At 42.6% G+C, this 18,486-nt stretch overlaps 2 protein-coding genes across 2 annotated transcripts in view; one reads left to right on the forward strand and one right to left on the reverse strand.

Annotated features, from left to right (window-relative positions):
• The window catches only part of Arp6 (Actin-related protein 6), a 50,766-nt gene extending 36,896 nt beyond the window's left edge, over positions 1-13,870 (forward strand). The window contains exons 9-11 of the mRNA XM_075676161.1: positions 1,476-1,551; positions 8,003-8,065; positions 10,054-13,870. Coding sequence (XP_075532276.1) covers positions 1,476-1,551; positions 8,003-8,065; positions 10,054-10,183 — 269 coding nt within the window. The 3' untranslated portion in view covers positions 10,184-13,870. The remainder of the gene's footprint in view (positions 1-1,475; positions 1,552-8,002; positions 8,066-10,053) is intronic.
• On the reverse strand, positions 12,062-18,136 carry LOC142564947 (mitochondrial inner membrane protein Mpv17-like). Its single transcript, XM_075676162.1, has 2 exons — positions 17,503-18,136; positions 12,062-13,156 (listed from the first exon to the last, which is right to left on the reverse strand). The coding sequence occupies exons 1-2, from the start codon at positions 17,655-17,657 to the stop codon at positions 12,772-12,774; spliced, it is 540 nt and encodes a 179-aa protein (XP_075532277.1). The 5' UTR covers positions 17,658-18,136; the 3' UTR covers positions 12,062-12,771.
• Positions 18,137-18,486: the final 350 nt, after the last annotated feature.

Consider the following 18,486-nt stretch of genomic DNA (forward strand, 5'->3'; position numbering starts at 1 on the left):
GGAAAACTCAGGGAATTTGAAGATGTCAACTTGGTAGACACCCTGCAAACACATGTTGTGATTAGGGTGATTGTGTCCTGCCGGAAGGAAATTTTTTAGTGCAGAGTGCACATCCAATTAGCTTCGGAGCTTTGAATGGGAAACAACTGCTTTAAATTACTTGTGCACGATGGCAGTGACAGTAATGAAACAAAAAAAGGGCGTGTCAGTGTTGTGCTGCTCATTGAAGGAGAGAATTGGGACTTTACATCATCAGACATTGTTTTAAACGGAGGGATGCGCACATGACTCAACTGGCCAAACTAAAAAAAAAATTTTTCTATGAATTGAGACAGCAGATTCGTATATATCCGCCTAAAATTGAAGCGTCTTTTAATGAATGACTGAAGGTTACTGGGTAGAAGTTACTCATGCATTTGCACAAAAACTGGTGCCTCTGCACAACCATGGTTACTAGCACCAGAATCATTTGGAACAGTCATCACTTGGCAACAGTCTCTCTCCCTGAAAGACTCTAACAAGTTCCTTTGTCCCTTATGTCTGAACAGGAATGAATGCAGTCGACAGATTTCTTTGGATGCCCAATTTTGGATGCCTTCACGGCACTGCCACGGTTCCCCATAGAGCCAGTGTATGAGAACGTTTGAAATTTTGGACACAATAATCCTTTGCGATCCGATTTTCCGGACTTTTTGCCATTACCGTAGGTCTGAAACGGCATTGATCAACGCTACCACCGCTGCCATTTTAATTATCATGCCGCCTCGAACACGTGCTCTCACACGCAGATCCGCTGGCAGCTGTAGCCACCACTGCGGTGGCACTAGGCCTAGCTACTTCAATGCTTACTACCAAGTTTCTAGTTGTTCGGTGCCGTGTTCTTCAGTAAAACAATTCGCCGCTATTAGCAATGGCGCCGATTCCGCCTTTGTAATCCTCGCCGATGGCTTCGAAGCTCGGAAAGCACGACGCATTGCATAATGCCGGTTTGCGAAAGTTAGCTTCGCCTCATTACAGCAGTGTACGCGGTGAAGCACGTCAAGAGCGGGAAAGGGCAATATTTACGGGACACAGCATGTATCCTTTAACTATACACGCGTGCACCCGCTGTATCCTGCCACAGTACGAGCACCGATACGCCTATGTGTACTGGTAGGCCTTCAGAGATATTTTGGACGTGCCTGTGGCTATTTGAGCCCCTTGGGGGCAATAAAAGGCAAGCATTCGTTTTTTCGGGACTGCCCAATTTTTAGGACGTTTTCGCAGCCCCTATGAAGACCGAAATCGGACATTGGCTGTACTAAAAAATTTGAATAGTGAAGTGCTCTAATCTAATCAAATAGGATAGCAAGGAATATTTGATTCATATTCGAAATTTAGAACATTTGCGCATCCCTACCTTTAGGATTTGCTCTACACCGGACTGTGTTTGTTTCTTGATATGCACACTTCTCTCTCCTTTCGGTGACTTGCAGAAATGCGACCGCACATGCTGAAGAACGTCCTCCTGACTGGCGGGAATGCCTGCTTCCCTGCCTTCGGGGAGCGAGTGTGAGTTCAAATTATACTCTGCTTTTAACGAAAATAGCATACTTAGCATTGTCAGACTTTTCTTTTTGGCTGTTTAGCTATATAACTATCCCAAAATGTGTACTGATCGCGAAGATGATGCAATCTAAACATGTGGGCCAATCCCAAAAAGCAATGCAGTCGGTGGGGGCCATTCGCATGGGTATATGCCGCTGTTCAGTGAGTTTCGTTGAAGCTAACTTGGATTATTTTGTATGTGCCACTGCGTATGCGCAAACTACACGGTAGGGCACCAGATGATGCAGCGTGTTCAGAGGGAAGTGTGAGAGAGTACCCAAGCTGCGGTTCGCACCTCTTGTGTGACATATCTGGGCCATTTGTGTACTTGGATAGTCATCGTAGGTGACTTCTGCCCAAATTTCTTTTTGTTGATTCACTGGCATGTTCAACGGGAGCAGTGTTGCCAGCTAAAAACTAGAAATTTGCAACTTGAGCCTTTGGCAACTGCTACAGCTCATGCTCAAGCACCCCAAACACAGCTGAAATATCCAAGCTGTGGTTGGAATATATTCGGTGTGCAAGAAAAAAAAAACATTAATATGTTTTATCCAAGCCACACACAAAAAAGAAACAGCAAATAACCATTAAGTTCAGGCTATGATTGATATAGAACCATCTGTTCATATGTTGGCCTGAACAGATTTTCAAAATATTGCCTCTGACAAGTAGCACATTTCGGTCTGCTGAGGTGAATTACCTGAAGAGGTGAGCGTTAATTGTGTGATAAATAGCAGTGTCCAAGTGACAAAAATAAAGGTGCTCACTGATTAACATTGAGATTTATCGAAGGAGCGATGTTCCAGTTGCGAAAATGAAGCCAAGTAGCAGTGAAGCCATGTCTGTGTTGCATAAATTCAAAAACTAGCACCACTTTCAAGGTATCAGTCACCAAAATCTGTTCATAGACACATTGAATTTACAGTTAATCCTGAACTACTTGATGCACACCAGTGTACCTAGAAGCACACTTTAAGGACCAATACAGTCGGCTTCCGTTAATTCGACCCTAACAGCACCGACGAAATTGATTGAATTAAGCGGCAGGCTGATTTGAACAAGGTGCAGGAAAAACGCCAAAATACACCACTGATTCATTTGGCGGTATTTGCCCGATTCTAACATGCACCCATTTTCTATCCATCCAAAGTAGTAAACTAAAGTAGAAATTACATTACTGTTCCTAAACAAGGTGCAAATCTAAGCAAGAATGATCGTTGCACAATGGCGGCCCGCTTTCTAAAGTTAGCTTCATGGCACCACTTTCTTTTCAGGTCAGTTTTGCGGCAATACATCCGTATTATGCGGAAAAGCACCCAAACCTTGCGAAGGTTGTTTCGGTTCCGTGACCAATTGTATTGTGTATGCAATTTTAGATCCAGTTTTCTTTCAGAAAAAAAGATTCTCTGACGATTATGATAGTCCCTAATGAGAAATTTGAGTGCAGCTATATACGTGTTTTCATTTCGCGATATATTGGCTTGTGCGGACAGTCTGTCTCGTGCGGCACGTTGCAGATGGAGCGAAGTGTGGTGCGACTGGCTCGCTAATTGAGAGATCGCGAGAGGCAGCACGTAGATGAAGCATGGCCGTGATTCACAGCAGCCGCTGCAGACAACCTCCGCTCATGCAGCGCTTTGTTTCCATGCAGATGACGCACGCCACAAAGTCCCTCGTGCGCGGCACTCCGTTTTCCTCCTCACGCTTTCTTCGCTCTTGCCGCCTTTTTCATTCCCCGCTGCGCTTCACATTTGCTCTCATATTTCGCTGAGCTCGGTTACGAGGTAGGACACCGATGCTCGCCACAGGAATGGGCACCTAGAAGCTGCACTCTAAAGGAAAAGGTGTGTGTTCAAATCGGGTAAATACCGTAATCACACATTGTGAGCTATGGTTATTGCTTGAAAAACCTTCCTACGGAAGACCAAAAATAGACATTTTCGATTAGAGATTATGCGTGTTCTATGCATTCACTGTCCCACTAGCTCTGCCGAATTATCCGGCTAAGGCCAATTTGAAGATCAAAATAAGGAAAGTTTCTGTTCATAGAAATGCATGGGCACTGGCTGGGACTTTCGGTCGAGATCGAATTAACTGAAAAATCGAGTTAACATCTTTATTTTGAAATTGGTGCTAGTTATACAAGTTCTCCTAAGCAAATGTGACTTCATTACTGCTCAGCTTTGATTTAGCAATTGGAACATGTACCTTAAACTCAATAAAGAAAATTTTAATTAAGGAATTTCTTTATTTAGCCTCCTGGACAGTACGATTTGTCACAAAAGTAACGTCCAGCTCTTCAGGTAATCTACATAAACAGGTTGAATAGCGCGACATGTGCTCCATGTGATTTTTAAAAGCTTGTTTGAACTAAAAATAAACAAACACTTGGTTTACAAAGTATCTACACAAACTTTCGCCTCCTCTTGCTAGAGAAAGACTTAAAAGCTATAAATGATAAGTCCTATTAGCATGTTTACAGCAGCATAATATTCTTGAGCTTCCCTATTCGCGTCAGACACCTCTGCATCTTTCTTCGGCTCGAGATAAGTGGCGCCACTTCACTCACTGTTGGCGTGTTGTAGCAGGCGTATTTGGCGTTCACTGATCCATAGAGTTTCCCACAAAAATTACTAAAGGGAACTCTGGCTCTAGTGCCTACGGGAGCTGCAATGGGAGCGGTTGTACCAGCATGGGAATTATGGGAAGTACATGGATTTGCCTAAACTTTGTCCTTTTGGCTTCAAACGGCTTTGTGACTCTGTAAACTCGTCATTTTCAACAGTGTATTGCGTCATGAATAAATAAATAAACATCATTAAAATTGTCTGATGGCAGGATTCGAACACGGGAACTCTGGCTCAGAAGCCTGATCTTGAAACCATTAAGCCACGGACGCATGCATCGACAAGCGAATGAAATACCCTTATAAATTTAGCGCGGGCATGCCAGTGCCTTGAGACGCTTGGCGCGTTTTGATTTGGCCACCTGGACAAGCTCAGTCGTTGCAATTAATAGCAATTGTATGCGTTCCAGGCGTCTTCTGCACTTCAAAGAGTATAGATTGCACTGAAATTGACGACAATAAGACTTATATAGCGTAATATACAAAGCCACCAGAACGTCTGAATCCACAAGCACGAAGATCAGACAAATCCATGTACTTCCCATCATTCCCATGGTAGGACAGTGACTGCAGCGCCAGAGTTCCCTCTAGTATATTGTAGGAAACTCTATGCACTGAGCTACTTGGTCCCTCGCCATGTGATTCTCTAGTGAGGTGCGCCGCACTGGCCTATCACCAAATATGAGCAACAGTTTTAGGAAACTGTCTCAAAGGAGTACTGACAGAACATCTTTGACATTTTTTGTTGTTGTTGTTGCCTTAAATGAAATTCATGGACATGTAAACCATAGAAAAAAAAATACTGGCAAACCTATTTGCTATAAATATTTACTATAAATAGCTTTTCTACGAGACAATTACGCTTTCATTTCTCTATAGGTTGTATCTTATGCCGTGATGCCATGGCATAGCAGGTAGCCAGTGGGAGCGGGACATTGTGGCATTTCGCCCTCCCTCCAGCTCATGCAGTAGTCTGCTATGCTGCTACATTGAGCTGTGCTATGAGTAGCAGCATGCAGATGGCCAAGGAGATTGGAGAGAGTTCACAAAACGTTGCATTGTCTTGCTCCCATGTGACCACCTTCTACGTCACGGCGTCACAACACATGCACTTATTGGAAAATGAGACCTAGATTGACTTGCAGAAAAGTTACTTCGGTTAGACTTCCATTAATTCAGCTCTTGTTAAATTGTTAATGTAATTGCAGAACAGTTGTGTTGCATGTTTTCGGCCCTCCGAAGACCTGCATGCATCACGGGATGAACTGGCAGAGCGGTTAGTCTAGGTGTAGGCCACCATCCCGTTTGTGAGGGTTGCACAGCTGTTCGAGAAATGCATATTATCAAACACATTGGACCGCCAGAAAACGACATGTTGTGTTTTGTATAGAGCAATGAAAAGTTCTGTTTTATTTGTAATTGCCAGATTCAAAGGCATGGCTATGTGTTTTGTTATAAAATTTGGTGTACATTAGATATGGGAGCACATTCTTATTTTGCTAAAAACCCATAAAAACTGTTACTATTAGAATCAGTGGTGCGTTGGAATTGGAAAAATACTACAAAATGAAACTGTGGTGAATTAAAATTTTTTTTTATGCCGCTTCTTTAAATCCAGCCCACAGAATAATTCGGCCAATTTTCTCAATCTCATCAAGATCAAAGTATATGGTAAATTATTTAGGACGCTTTGAGAATTGCCAGTATTTTTTCTGAGGTTTCGAGATACGAGAATTTCACTTCCTGCAAAATATGAAAAGCAAAAAATGTCACATCAATTATCCTTTAACTTTTATATCGAATGAAGGCAAACATAAAATCAAAGTTAATGTCGAGGACCTGGTACCCGGAAGTCTCTGGCATTTTCACTTCAAATTTTGTGAAACACTTCCTGCCATGGTCGCTCAGCCATAATGCCCACATTCTCATTGATTAGCAATGCAAAAAGAAACTTGCCTATCTACTCGCACTACGTCATAATGCTTGGCGGTTATGTAAGCAACATGACAGTGTCAACGTAGAGACATACAAGCACCAAATACCAATTGTTCAATGACAATTTCAGGTACTTAGCAAAGGAGAATTGTTGGGAAATGACGACGTGTGTATGCATGATACACACCTTAGCAAAATCATGACTGGGACGTTTTCATGACAGCTGTCTCTCAAGAAAGGGCCTTTCTGAAGAATGCGAGGATCCGACAGGCCTGATATTTTGTTACAGTCCTAAGAAGGAAATGGACAATGAAGCCAGGGAAAGCGTTGCAGAAGTTGATAGTGACACTCAATTGAAATGTAAAAATAAGCTTCAAAAGGCTGCTTACTTTTTTTTTTATGCCTTGATTTTGTAACTTACACAATGCCCCTATAGGGTCTGTAAGGTATGTTCAATAAATGAATAAATAAATAGTAAAGGAAAAGGGAAATGAAAGTGAAGGAACGCACAACTTGCCACACTTGGGAGCTGAACCCTCATCTTCTGCATTATGCGTGCAGTGCTTCACCAAGTAAGATAGGGCAGTGCTAGCCAACATCCCTCGGGGCCAAGGCGGCAAACGTAGGACATTCTTTTGACTGCAAGCATCACACCGTACTTGAGCTTAGCAGCAGGCAACTGGCCTTTCTTTTGTCTTTCCTATTTTACCTTTTCCATTAATCATTGCAAGTTACCTTTTGATCCAGTTTCATTTCCCCCTTCCTTATTGTTCGTGCAATTCAGTTAAACATGAGAAAGGCGATGTCTGCTGTATGCACAATAGCCCATTTTTATTCTTGTGTAAGTTTCCTTCTCATGATTAGGGTCCCCTGTGAGTAATTGACCTAGGTGAACATATGCCTTCGCAGACTCTAAAGGCTCATTGGCAATCCTGAACTCTTGTTCTCTTGCTAGGCTGTTGAGCATTATCTTTGTCTGCTGCATAGTAATGTTCAACCCCACTCTTACACTTTCTCTATTAAGGTCCTGACTGTCATCATATTCCGAACACTTGGGCTGTCTGTCGCACCAGACGCACACGCACTTTACACATTACATGCGCATACTTTGTGAAAGCCTTTTTTTTTTCTGTGAACCTAAACTGTCATTGAACAGTGCATAGATAGTTGGCGATTGTCTGTCTATACACTCTCTCTGTTTTATGTTGTTTATGTAGTGCAAAGCAGAATAGTGTCTAGCAAACCTAAACACTGACTTGTCTAAGAAGTTCTTTTGGAACATTTTATACTAAGAATTAAGTGGAAATGCCGATTTAGCTGAGGCCTGTAACATATTCTTTCAACTCAATTTTTTTCATTAATCTTGCGGTAAGAAGCTTATTACTAGAAGGAAAAATGAAGGCCAAACTTCATTTTTGGAATTTTTAGCTGAAACTGCAGTGCCAATACGTCAGTGTGATTTCAGGTATTTCAATGTATTTTCTCAAATTTGGGCCATTGTAGCACAGTAAATATCCTTGAAACTTGCTACGTTCAGTGTTTGGTTTCATTAAAACACAATTTAGCCCATATTTACCCATTCGAAATTAACCAGGCCCAAGCAGATGTCAAAATCCATGACAGCAGTGGCGCGCACCTTTCTTCTTTGCGTCTTTTGTGGCTTATCAAGCTTCCTTTAATGGTAAGAGTGGCTGTTTTAGTATTGTGGAAGTGTAACTACTGATACATCTCAAATAGTTTATCTCATTAGTGTTCGTCTAGACCCCAGCTGATCAAATTATGCCACACCTATTTTGCCTTCTGCTATCTCTTGCAAGCTCATGTTCCAAGTGGCGCTTTTCTTCTGTGACGCAGGTACACCGACCTGCGCTCCCTGTGTCCCGAGATCTGTGAGGTGAATGTCACAGCTCCAGATAAGTAAGTCTTTTATCAAGCCATTATTGGCATTTCACCATGTTGCATTGGCTTCAAGCATACCCGCCGCAATAGGTCAGTACAAAAATTGTTGTGAGGCTATCAAAAGAACACAAAAGTAAAGCCTCGCCTGTGAAACCCCTACCCACCGCGGTGGCCTAGTGTGGTGTTGCGCTGCTAAGCACAAGGTCTGCAGGATCAAATCCTGGCCGTGACGGCCGCATTTCGATGTGGGCGAAATGCAAAAATGCCCGTGGTACCTTGCATTGGGGGCGCGTTAAGAGATCCCCTGGTGGTCAAACTTAATTCGGAGTCCCCCACTATGGCGTGCCTCGTAATCAAATAGTGGTTTTGGCACACAAGACCCCAGAATTCAATTCAACAGTGGAACCCCGTTGATATGTTCCTGGATTCTGCGTTTTCCCACTGGTACGTCACCTTTTCGCAGTCCTGACTGTAAGCCCGTTTACTCCCATGTATTTCCATATGATACGTCACCATTCTGTAATGTTACGACATCTTACCTTGTATTTGAATGCGACGGTCACTTAAATTTAGCAGTGCAGAGAAAAATTCGGAAGTATGAAATGCCGGACGTGTGCAATCGTCGCTCCCGATAAACATGTCATTTTCAGCCGGCTCCCTAAAGTCAACTTCGCCGCAATAGAGTTGTGTTATGCGATGACGCATATAAAGGGTGGAAAGGTGTCACTCTTAGGAAACATAATACACGACTCTTAATTTACATGCGCACAAGGCTGTTAGCAATGTTGCTGTGGCTAATAGGGCACCTTCCTCACTGTTCCACATTTTGTTCCACTGTCCATTGAAAAACGTCTCACCTGTATACAGGGTGTTTTGTTACGATCTGTTTTTCTATTCCTCCATGGTGGGCATGGTAGTGTCCTGCCCACTCATGAAGCCATTCAGTGGTGGACAAAGTTTGGTCTATCAGCTGCGTATACAATTTTTGTTCAGTGTAAGTAAAGGCTTCACTCTGTTCAGAAATATTTTCGTTTAATGGATAGTTGATTATGGCCGGGCTCAATATCATCAAGTTTGACCGTGCATTCTGCAAAGATGCATCCTTTCATAGCGCACTGTACTTTAGTGGTGTAAATGCCAGACAATGATGAAACTTGCACAAAAACCCATGTGCATAAGTAGTTATGTGAATCTCATGTTAGACACCCAAAAGCCACCTTTGCAAGCCGAGTGTTGGAAGGCAGTGGCTGCTGTATTGTTATTACGTATGCTGAAAATGTGAGCACAAACTCCCTTTCTTGATTGGCCCATGTGCCATGGTGCTTGAATCATTGTGAGTGACGGATTAAATAAAAAGTACGTATTGTGCAGGAAAAGTAGTTAGGCTGACCTCATATGTTGTCTTCCCAGACTAGCTTTTGCATATACTGGATGTTCAAGGTACATAGAAAATTATCTCCACCTTTCCTTTGGCTTTAAACAAATGCTCTATCAGGCAGTTTCTTCTGTCGCCTTGGACAAGATAGCAATTCATATTGTGAATACTCTGGTGCGGTAGAAATGGTTGAGCATTTCTTATTATAGTTCTCACCTATAGAGATGAAAGAGCACTTTATCAAGGTCAAATGAACATCATTTTTACAAGAACGCTAACACCGAGAAGCACTTCAGGCCCCATGCCTTGTTCTTCTATGTTACATCAAACTTTGAACTTCCTGTCATATTTTCGAGTCATTGGCTTGTTTGAAAACCTCTAGGAATCGCTTCACACATACACGCATCATAGTGACGATTTTATTTTTATATTGCGTCATACGCAAATAGGAAATCCACCATTCTCGCTTTCTCATTTCTTGTTTTTTTTTTTTCTTTCTCTCTCTCAATCACATTACTTCTAGATAAACCATCCTCTTACCTGTACGGAGTAGCGGGCAAGCAATTATACACAGCAACACAAATATCTGTATTTCATTAAGAAGCATTCTCACTCTCTTGATTGATTGCAGTCCCATCACGTATGCATGGCACGGCGGTGTCATGGCCTTCCAGGATCCTGACATGAACAAGCTGATTGTGACCAAGAAGCAGTACGAGGAGAACGGCACTGCTTTTTGCTTGGAAAAGTTCGACTCGTGACGTGCTTGTGTGATTGACTTGGCGTATTTCCGTTTCTACAGCTCCACAATTATGGATGTCAGTGTGGTTGATATTATGTGCATGGTTGTGCGGAATGATGGAAGTGTGTGTTGAATGCATGGGACCATAATAAAAAAAAAACTCATTTTTTTCAATCTTGCTTAGTGATCAACTGATGAGCCGGCTATGCTGTGTACTGTCTGTATGTGTGAGGTCATAGTGAAAAACGTCTTGTCTTCTGCTCACCAGGCAATCTGCTTGTGCAGGGAAAGTTGAGCTAGGCAATGTGAATTCATTGTGGCCAAAAAGCGCAAGGAAACATGTACACTAGGAAGAAGGGACAGAATGCTGCCACAAACAAGAAAAACAATAAGCAAAAACTAGAAAAAATGGTGTATCCAGCAAAGCCGCCACCTTTGGTGATAACATGATTGGAGCCTGGCCTATGCACTCATTACCCACTTTGATATTGTGATAAGCCTCAATATTCAACCTAGTGAGAGCATGCTTATTCTTGACCAACTCGGTAGTTTTCTGTAGCTTGAGCAACCTATGTTGCACTTTATGGGCAACTTTTTTTCTGTATCAGTGAGTGATCTGATCAGGCAGTGGTGGTATTTGACATATATTGTCAGTCAACTGACCAGGAGAAGGTATCTCACCTGACAGGTATACATTTGCCCTTCGTTTTTGCTTATGCATAAGAATGTTAAAGAAGCGCAAACAGAACTTGGACAAAAAAGGTGCGCGCACACTCACACTTTCTCTCTCATGCTCTCATAGCATGTGCTTTCATTTTTGTTCACCTGTAATTAATGCTAACATCATTGAACTTACGGAATCCTGTTCAGGGCATCAAATATAGTGGTAGCCACTGTCAGTTGTGAAATAACTCAAGTTGCTCTCGGGGCACGCAGATCATTTAGTTCACTGCTATAGTCAGTGTTGGCGTGGAGTAGAGATAGAATATTGGGTTTCTAACAGTCAAGGTCTCAAGTTTGAACCCTTGTCAAGGCCGCTATATTTTCACACTTAGAGCGCCAGTTTATAGTGCCTAAATTGAGGCTTCAGGTGCCTAAAAAACTGGTCTCTGTATACTAATTGTGCTTCAGTAGTTAAACATGTGTAACACATAGGGTTAAGGCACCACTCACTCTATGCGAGGACCATAAAAACCAACCTTTCTCCATACGTGGTTCTTGGTTCGTCTGTTATTGCAAATCATGCCAGCAGCGCTAGCCCATTTCCGACTCAGTTTATTTAAAAGGAGAATAAAAAAGAAGTTGACAATCATTTTAGCGTATGCTAAAGAGGATGAAGGCAAAAGCCTGCGCACTCCTGAGACATTCATTACATTACTTGATCCCCATTTTCATTCGAATGCATTCTTCCTATTGTACTTGTTTTCTCCCACCAAAGGTTGTAGGTTAGGTTCGAGTGTCCTAATTAACTCTACCTTAATTAACTTCACCCTAATTAACACCAAAGGTTGTGCGTTCAACTCCCACCAAAGGTCGAGGATGTAGCAGTGTAACTATTGCCTGCAGAGCTGGTGAAGAAGAAAGTGGCTCATATGCAGGGAGCTCAAGAAATTGAATGTGTTGCTCTGCACGACCAGAGCGGCCGTGGTAATGGCCGCTTCCGAGATCCCGTGCTCTAGCGCTGCCTCTAGACAAAGAGCTGTATCTAGGCATTGAGACAGCATCATAAATGAGTGTGTGTGGGGGGGGGGGGAGGGGGGGTGCCTGAATGATTTTGTGGCACATTTTTGATGAATTGTTACCAGAAGCTATAAAGGCTGAGCTGAATTATGTAATTCTGTAACAGAGAAAAAGTATTTCGCTGACTTATGCACCAACCCAATACGAAATGTCCGAAAATGGTGCAAGATCATTTATTTGGCTTTCATAGACTACACTAAACTTAACACGCAATCAAAGCACGGGAAATGCAACAGCTTTGAATGGCCTCCAAGACTGATACAGCAAATGGTAGAACATGATCTCAGAAGTCAGTTTCGTCATACTGATGTCATCATCACAAGGTGTCTCTAGGAAAATGGAACAACTTGCTCCCAAGGAGAAAGGCATCGCAAAGGCATAATTTGTTTCGCCGCATAGAGCTTTCAGCATTACAATTGTAGCTGGGCGTCAGTTAACCACAAATGCCGATTTGCATTTCTACAGTACGGCAACAATGTCGAAAAATAACTTGGTGCCAGAAATGCCTCAAAAGTCTTAAATGACATCTATACGCCGTTTCATATATAGCATGAAATGCTGCGAAGGCTATGGTAACTACTCTGATTTAATTTGTGACTAAGAAGTGGTGCGTCACATATCAAGAGACATAGGTATGCATCATGTAATCTGGTGTAAGATATGTAATCTTACCTTCGGCCCAAACGTGATGTACTCAACGCGTGAAAGAAGTTGAATCAAGTCACAAATTACATCTAGTGGCATCATTGGCAGACAGTGTTGCCTAAGAAGAAAAGCTGACCTTGATCTAGCTGGCACTGACGTTTAGAAACCTGTGCCTGGACCACTGGCCAACAAATCACTGCATTCAAAGAACGTTCGAATCCACTATATCTTCTGCGTCCTGTTGGCCTTCCAGGCCAAATATGTGTTCCAGACAAGCGCCACACAGCTCGCAAATGGCACTCGGTAGCTGAGAGGAACGAATCTGAAGTTGATTAGCTGTGCCGCGGGCCAGAGCATGTAGTTCGCCTTCAGGATGGGCAGGTAGTCTGCCCGCACCGTCTGCTTGATGCTCTCCCACGAGCGTCGCTGAAGTACACCGAGAGTCACCAGAAAGCTCGGCAAGAACACCGGGGTGAACAGGGCTTGGTCAAGGAACACCTTTTTGACGACCAGCGCCCGCCCACCACCACTGCCGACAATGCGTTCGAGCGTGAAGTACCAGACGCGAAGAGCAGGGCCAACAAATGCAACGCCCATGATGAAGAACCTGCAAACATTTGGAAAAGTTCAGAAACTTCAGACGTCAATGAACGAAGACAAAATCTTTTTTTATTTACTAAACCAACATTTGTTTGATGTGACACTAAAAAGACCTGGAATTCTTTTTATACTGTAGACTTGTTGTATTGTTTATTGTTATATACGCTTAGTCCTGTGAATATTTTCTTGTTTTGGCTTGCTGTGATGTTTACTTTTGTGAATTTCTGTATTTTTTTTGTCGACCGCACGGTTTGCCATACAGCATACTATGATGAAGTAAATGCATGCAGTCTTTTGTGGAGGAGTTGCATTACCGGCCTGTGGAACTTGTCATGCATAGTTAACCGTTCATAGTCTGTGGACTAGATTGTCCATATCCTGGTGTTTCAAAACACTTTCTCTCTCGTGAACTTTTGACCTCAAACCCAGCGACAATAGATGGCAAGCATCTACGGTAGACGTGGAGGCAGAGCACTTTGGTTACTTCATAGGGCCAGTTCCAGTGGACTTTGATGGTGAAATGCAAGTCATGTAAAGTTTATAAATCTCTTCACGTATACGTGTTGCTTTTTTGTTTGCTTGTTTCATCTGCAAGCACTGGGCAAGTCAAGTCGACGCTGATCTCAACAACGTCAATGTTTGTCAAGTTGTGAACAGCTATGATCGCAACATGCACGACCTGTAGCTCAAGTAATAAAGAGTCTCTTGTTTCTGCCACATAGCTGCAGGTGTCTTGAATACCGGGGTGTGTCTAGACAATGAAGGTATCCCATCCTCCTTTCCTCTGAATAGCTGCATCTGTGTAGACCACAGTGTACCCTGCTGACGCTGACCTCTAGTGCAAGAGGTGGCTGTTTACGAAGCTTTGCTGCCTTATTGGTGGTGATAGAAATACAGCACCACAGTAGTGGGTCATACAGCTTCATTTTAAAAATCCATCAAAGTGACTCCGTGACTACGGTGCAGTGCTACTGAGCGTGAAATCATGGGTTTCACACCCAGCCGCAGTGGCCACATTTCGATGGGGGTGAAATGCAAAATCGCTCGTGTACCATGCTGTGTGAACATATTAAAGAACCTTAAGTGGTCAAAAATTAATGTGGCGCTCTCGACTATGGCATCCTTCATAAAGCACTGCACTGTTTCCCAAGGTTAAACACCATAACCAACTAATTAACTTCCTTGCATATGTGCACTTATTATAGCTGATCTCCAGTGGGAAAAGAAGTTGAAGAATAATTCGTCTTGTTCCCGGGGTTAATCCCTCGGCCAGGACAAACTTCTCTTACACTGCAAAGCAAACCCATATGGGTTTCCATTGCAGCTTTATGCTACCGTTGGGGGGATGAAAATTTCTCCCTTTCAGAAGACAAGGGTTTTGTTCAAAAGCCTGGCAAGAGAACAAGAATTTGTGATTGGCAGTCAGGCTCTACAAGGTGCATAAGAGTATGTATATATCAAGGCTCACTTATCAGAAGGGACCCAGATCATGAAAAGGAAATGTACACAAGAATAAAATGCGTTGGAATGCACATGGCAGGCATTACGAAGTCGTGACTGGCAGCTTACTGCCATCGTTGAAGCGAAAAGCATACAATCGCTTCATTCTACTGGCGCTAATGGGGCAGAAACTTGTGGAGGCTAACAAGGAAGCTTGTGAAGAAGCTAAGGACCCTGCAAAGAGTGATGGAATGAAAAATGTTAAGCGCAATGTTAAGGGACTGGAAGCCAGCCGTGTGGATCGGAGAGCAAAAGGGTTAGCCGATGTTCTAGTTGACATTAAGAGAAAGAAATGAAGTCGAGTGGGACGTGTTTTTTTAAAATAAATTTATGTATTTATGAATATCCTACCTGCATTCAGAAAGGCATTGGGTAAACGGGAAACTGGTTACATCAATGTAAAACATGCATTATCCAACAAGGCAAAAAAGAAAGGATTGATTGCACAAAGCAATAGCACGCAACTTCATACTCAATGCAAAAAAGTATAAATGGTATGAAAACTAAAAACAAATAAGTATGCTCGAGAAGATACTATTATTGCACTACTGAGTTGGCATACAAATGGAAAAATAGCCACACGAATTCGTGAATCACCACAAAGTAAAAATTAATAATAAGAGAGAAAAAGAAGACGGGCATAAATTAAACTCGGCCACATACCATAAGCTACAAGTTCACAGGCAAAGAATAGTGTGTGAGACCACGCACAATTTTCTTTAGAAGAATAGAATAAGCATACTGTAAGTACAGACTATAGATACTACAAGATCAGTGGATAAGGATATAGAAAGGTACAGGATAAAAACAAAGGCACAAGAGTACTGGACAGTTCAGATGGCAAAATGCTCGAGACAATGTTAAAAAATTGTCTGGGATATATCCAGTGAACGTTTTCTGCCACTCATGAAAAGATTGGTAATCTCGTGCGTTATATCTTCCATGACCACCTCCGACTGGGACAGCCAAGGGCGTCAACCGCATTGCACCTTTCTGCTGGGAAGCGTGCCGAATGGGACGGCCAGAGCGAAACCTGCTAGCGCGCACAGTCTCGGAGGCCATGGTCCTCCGATTTCTTATTGTATATTTACAATATTGTTTACATTGTTGCACTTGGTGTCCACATTCTATTGCTGGTGGATGACTATTTTATACGCAGAAATTACATGTTCATATAACCAAAAGTCCTTCAACACTAGTATAAATAATATTTTAAAATGTTGTTACGATTGGGACATGATAAACGTAGAAAAACTGTATTCCTTTCTTTCAATGAAAAAAGTGGCCACTTGGATAGAGTTATAAATCAGTTTCTTCACCACTACAAGAAGTCAACAGCTACATATATTTAGGCATAACCCTGCCTGGCAGCTTCTTGTGGAATGTTATAAATATATGGATTATTTATTACACTTTGGAAACTATGTCACTTGAGTCACAAACTTTAAAATGCCCTGTTCAACACAACATTACTAGCCTATTACTCGCTAATGAGACCTAAATTTGAGCATGCTTATATTGTTTCAGGCCCACAGACTAAAACTAACATCAGCAACCTCGAAAGGAATCAAAGAAAAGCGATCAGGTTGATACTAAGTTTTCTCTCACAGACTCTCCGCGAACAAATGACATTAAGGCACTTCATATGTGAGAAAAAGCATTTGGACAGGAATTCCTTTCCTTACTCTTAACAAATCTGCATTGATATTATATATTTCTTGTCTCTATACAGAACCACACACCCAATGCCCTTGAAACCACAGATTAACTCCATATTTCGCAAGACCAGACATACCGTTTAGGTTTTCCTTCTTCCCTCACAATAATAGAAAGGGACCTCTCCGCGAACTTGCCACATCTACAAATTACCGCTTGAAGTTTTTAAAGCAAGGATTCCTTCGCGAACGGTGCCAAAATTTTCTGACCATGGCTGTTGTCTTACCAAATAGGTGTGTGTTTCATGTCACATAGCACATAGCATGAGAGCATGTGCATGTGTACCAGTTGCGATTAGGCCATGGATGTATGAATGAGAGAGAAAAAATACTAGTCAATTTTACCCCCGTCTTTCGCATCATACTTCTCTCAGCATTCATCTGTCCTCACCATTCTTTCCTCGACAAGCATCACCTTTGTCTTCGTGGCATCACAGCATCAACATCTCGGTGTGGATTCGCACGCACTGTTTGTACCTCAGTTTAGATTGTGAACAGTGTAGCACATAAACATGTACAATGCATCACATTAAACATTGCATAGATGACAATAAAGACAATTGTATGCACTTCATTTTAGATTTATAAAATTTAAGTAACTGCTTCAAAAAAGATTCGCTTCACAGAGATTCCAACATGTGTATCATTTCATAATGTTTTCATTGTTAAAAGCTTTTGTTATTAAATAAATAAAACAGGCTAAAGATGCCGATTACAGGGCAATAAATAATGCTGACATTTTGCAGTATCGTGAAAGGAAATGAGCTTATCATCCTGGTGTGCCAAAGCATCACAGACCTTGGCGTCAAAGTTACATCTTACGTATGCATTATTAAAGTAGACTTTTAAGCACAGTTTGGCTCCATGCATCCTGCCCACACTACGTCTCTTGAGTTTGGTATAAAAGGAATAAAAAGTAAAGAGATTTTTATTTTTATACGCCACTTTATTTGAGAAAAAAAAAATGCCTAAATGGTAAAGCTACAAGATTATGCTTCTCGAGGGGAGAAAAAAAAGAAAGACTACCAATTTGCTTTTTATTCTTCATGCATACAGTAAGTCACAGTCATGTTCACTGGCATTCATTAAAAACCTGTTGCCTGTTTACACGGTATAGAACGGAACAAGTCGAGCGTACCTCGCTGCTCGAGGCACATCGATGCTGGACCGGCGTTCGAGCACCTTCTGGGCGATCAGGTCACCCGAAAGCATCACGGTGGCCGTGGTGATCAGCTGAGTCTTCGCCGGATGATCGCGCATCACACGCGCGTAGAGGTTCCACGCCTGCCGCATTTCCGAAGCTTTTGCAACGCTAGCGCACGCCAAACACTTTTTAGACACAATCGCAAGCTCCGTACGGACGGCGATCCGCAAACAACGCCGTAAACTAACCGACAAAGTGATTCGTTTCCATCACCCGCATTGGCAACCACGTGCAGAGACAGCAGGATGGTTTATATTCTGAGCTCCCTTGGGAGTCCTGGGTCGCCGTAGTTATCGGAAGCGCCGATATCGCAGGGTAGCGACAGCAAAGACACGGCCAGACACGCTGGCTGTTCGGGGGTTTGCACGTGTTTGTTCGTATCAAATTTTCTGCCCAACCGCTCCGTATTGCACGAAGTCAACGCGGCGGCTACACATGACTACATTTTCAGTGCACCACATGACTCAGGCTCCGGCACACACTTTGGGTAGAGAGAGGAGGAGTTAAGCATAGCGAGCAAACGCAAGACCACACGGCAAACAACCAAACGGTTACAAGCAGTTAGTAGCAAAAATTAAACCGGAAGTCACGTGGCCTCACGCAGTATGACGAGACGCGGGTGTTTTGAAAACAACCCGCTCAAGAGAGAAACATCGCTCGATGCGTGCAGCATTGCCTGCGAAGCGGCGAAACAACAAAGCCATGGGTGCTGCTGCTCTAATGAACAAAACCAACTACTATAACACAAATGGCTCTGCGTGTCTGTCTAGAGTTGTGGTGTGGAGTGCGTTTGATGTGCTTGAATTCGGTGTGAGCAGCCACACGATAGTGCGCGTCAGTTTGTCTAATGATTTACGAAATATCTGAGCTTTGGCACGGAGCCAACTGGCAAGAAGCTAAGATAATTTCTTCAAGCTG

Source organism: Dermacentor variabilis, chromosome 11 (assembly GCF_050947875.1).
Source record: "Dermacentor variabilis isolate Ectoservices chromosome 11, ASM5094787v1, whole genome shotgun sequence".
NCBI classification, from domain to species: domain Eukaryota; kingdom Metazoa; phylum Arthropoda; class Arachnida; order Ixodida; family Ixodidae; genus Dermacentor; species Dermacentor variabilis.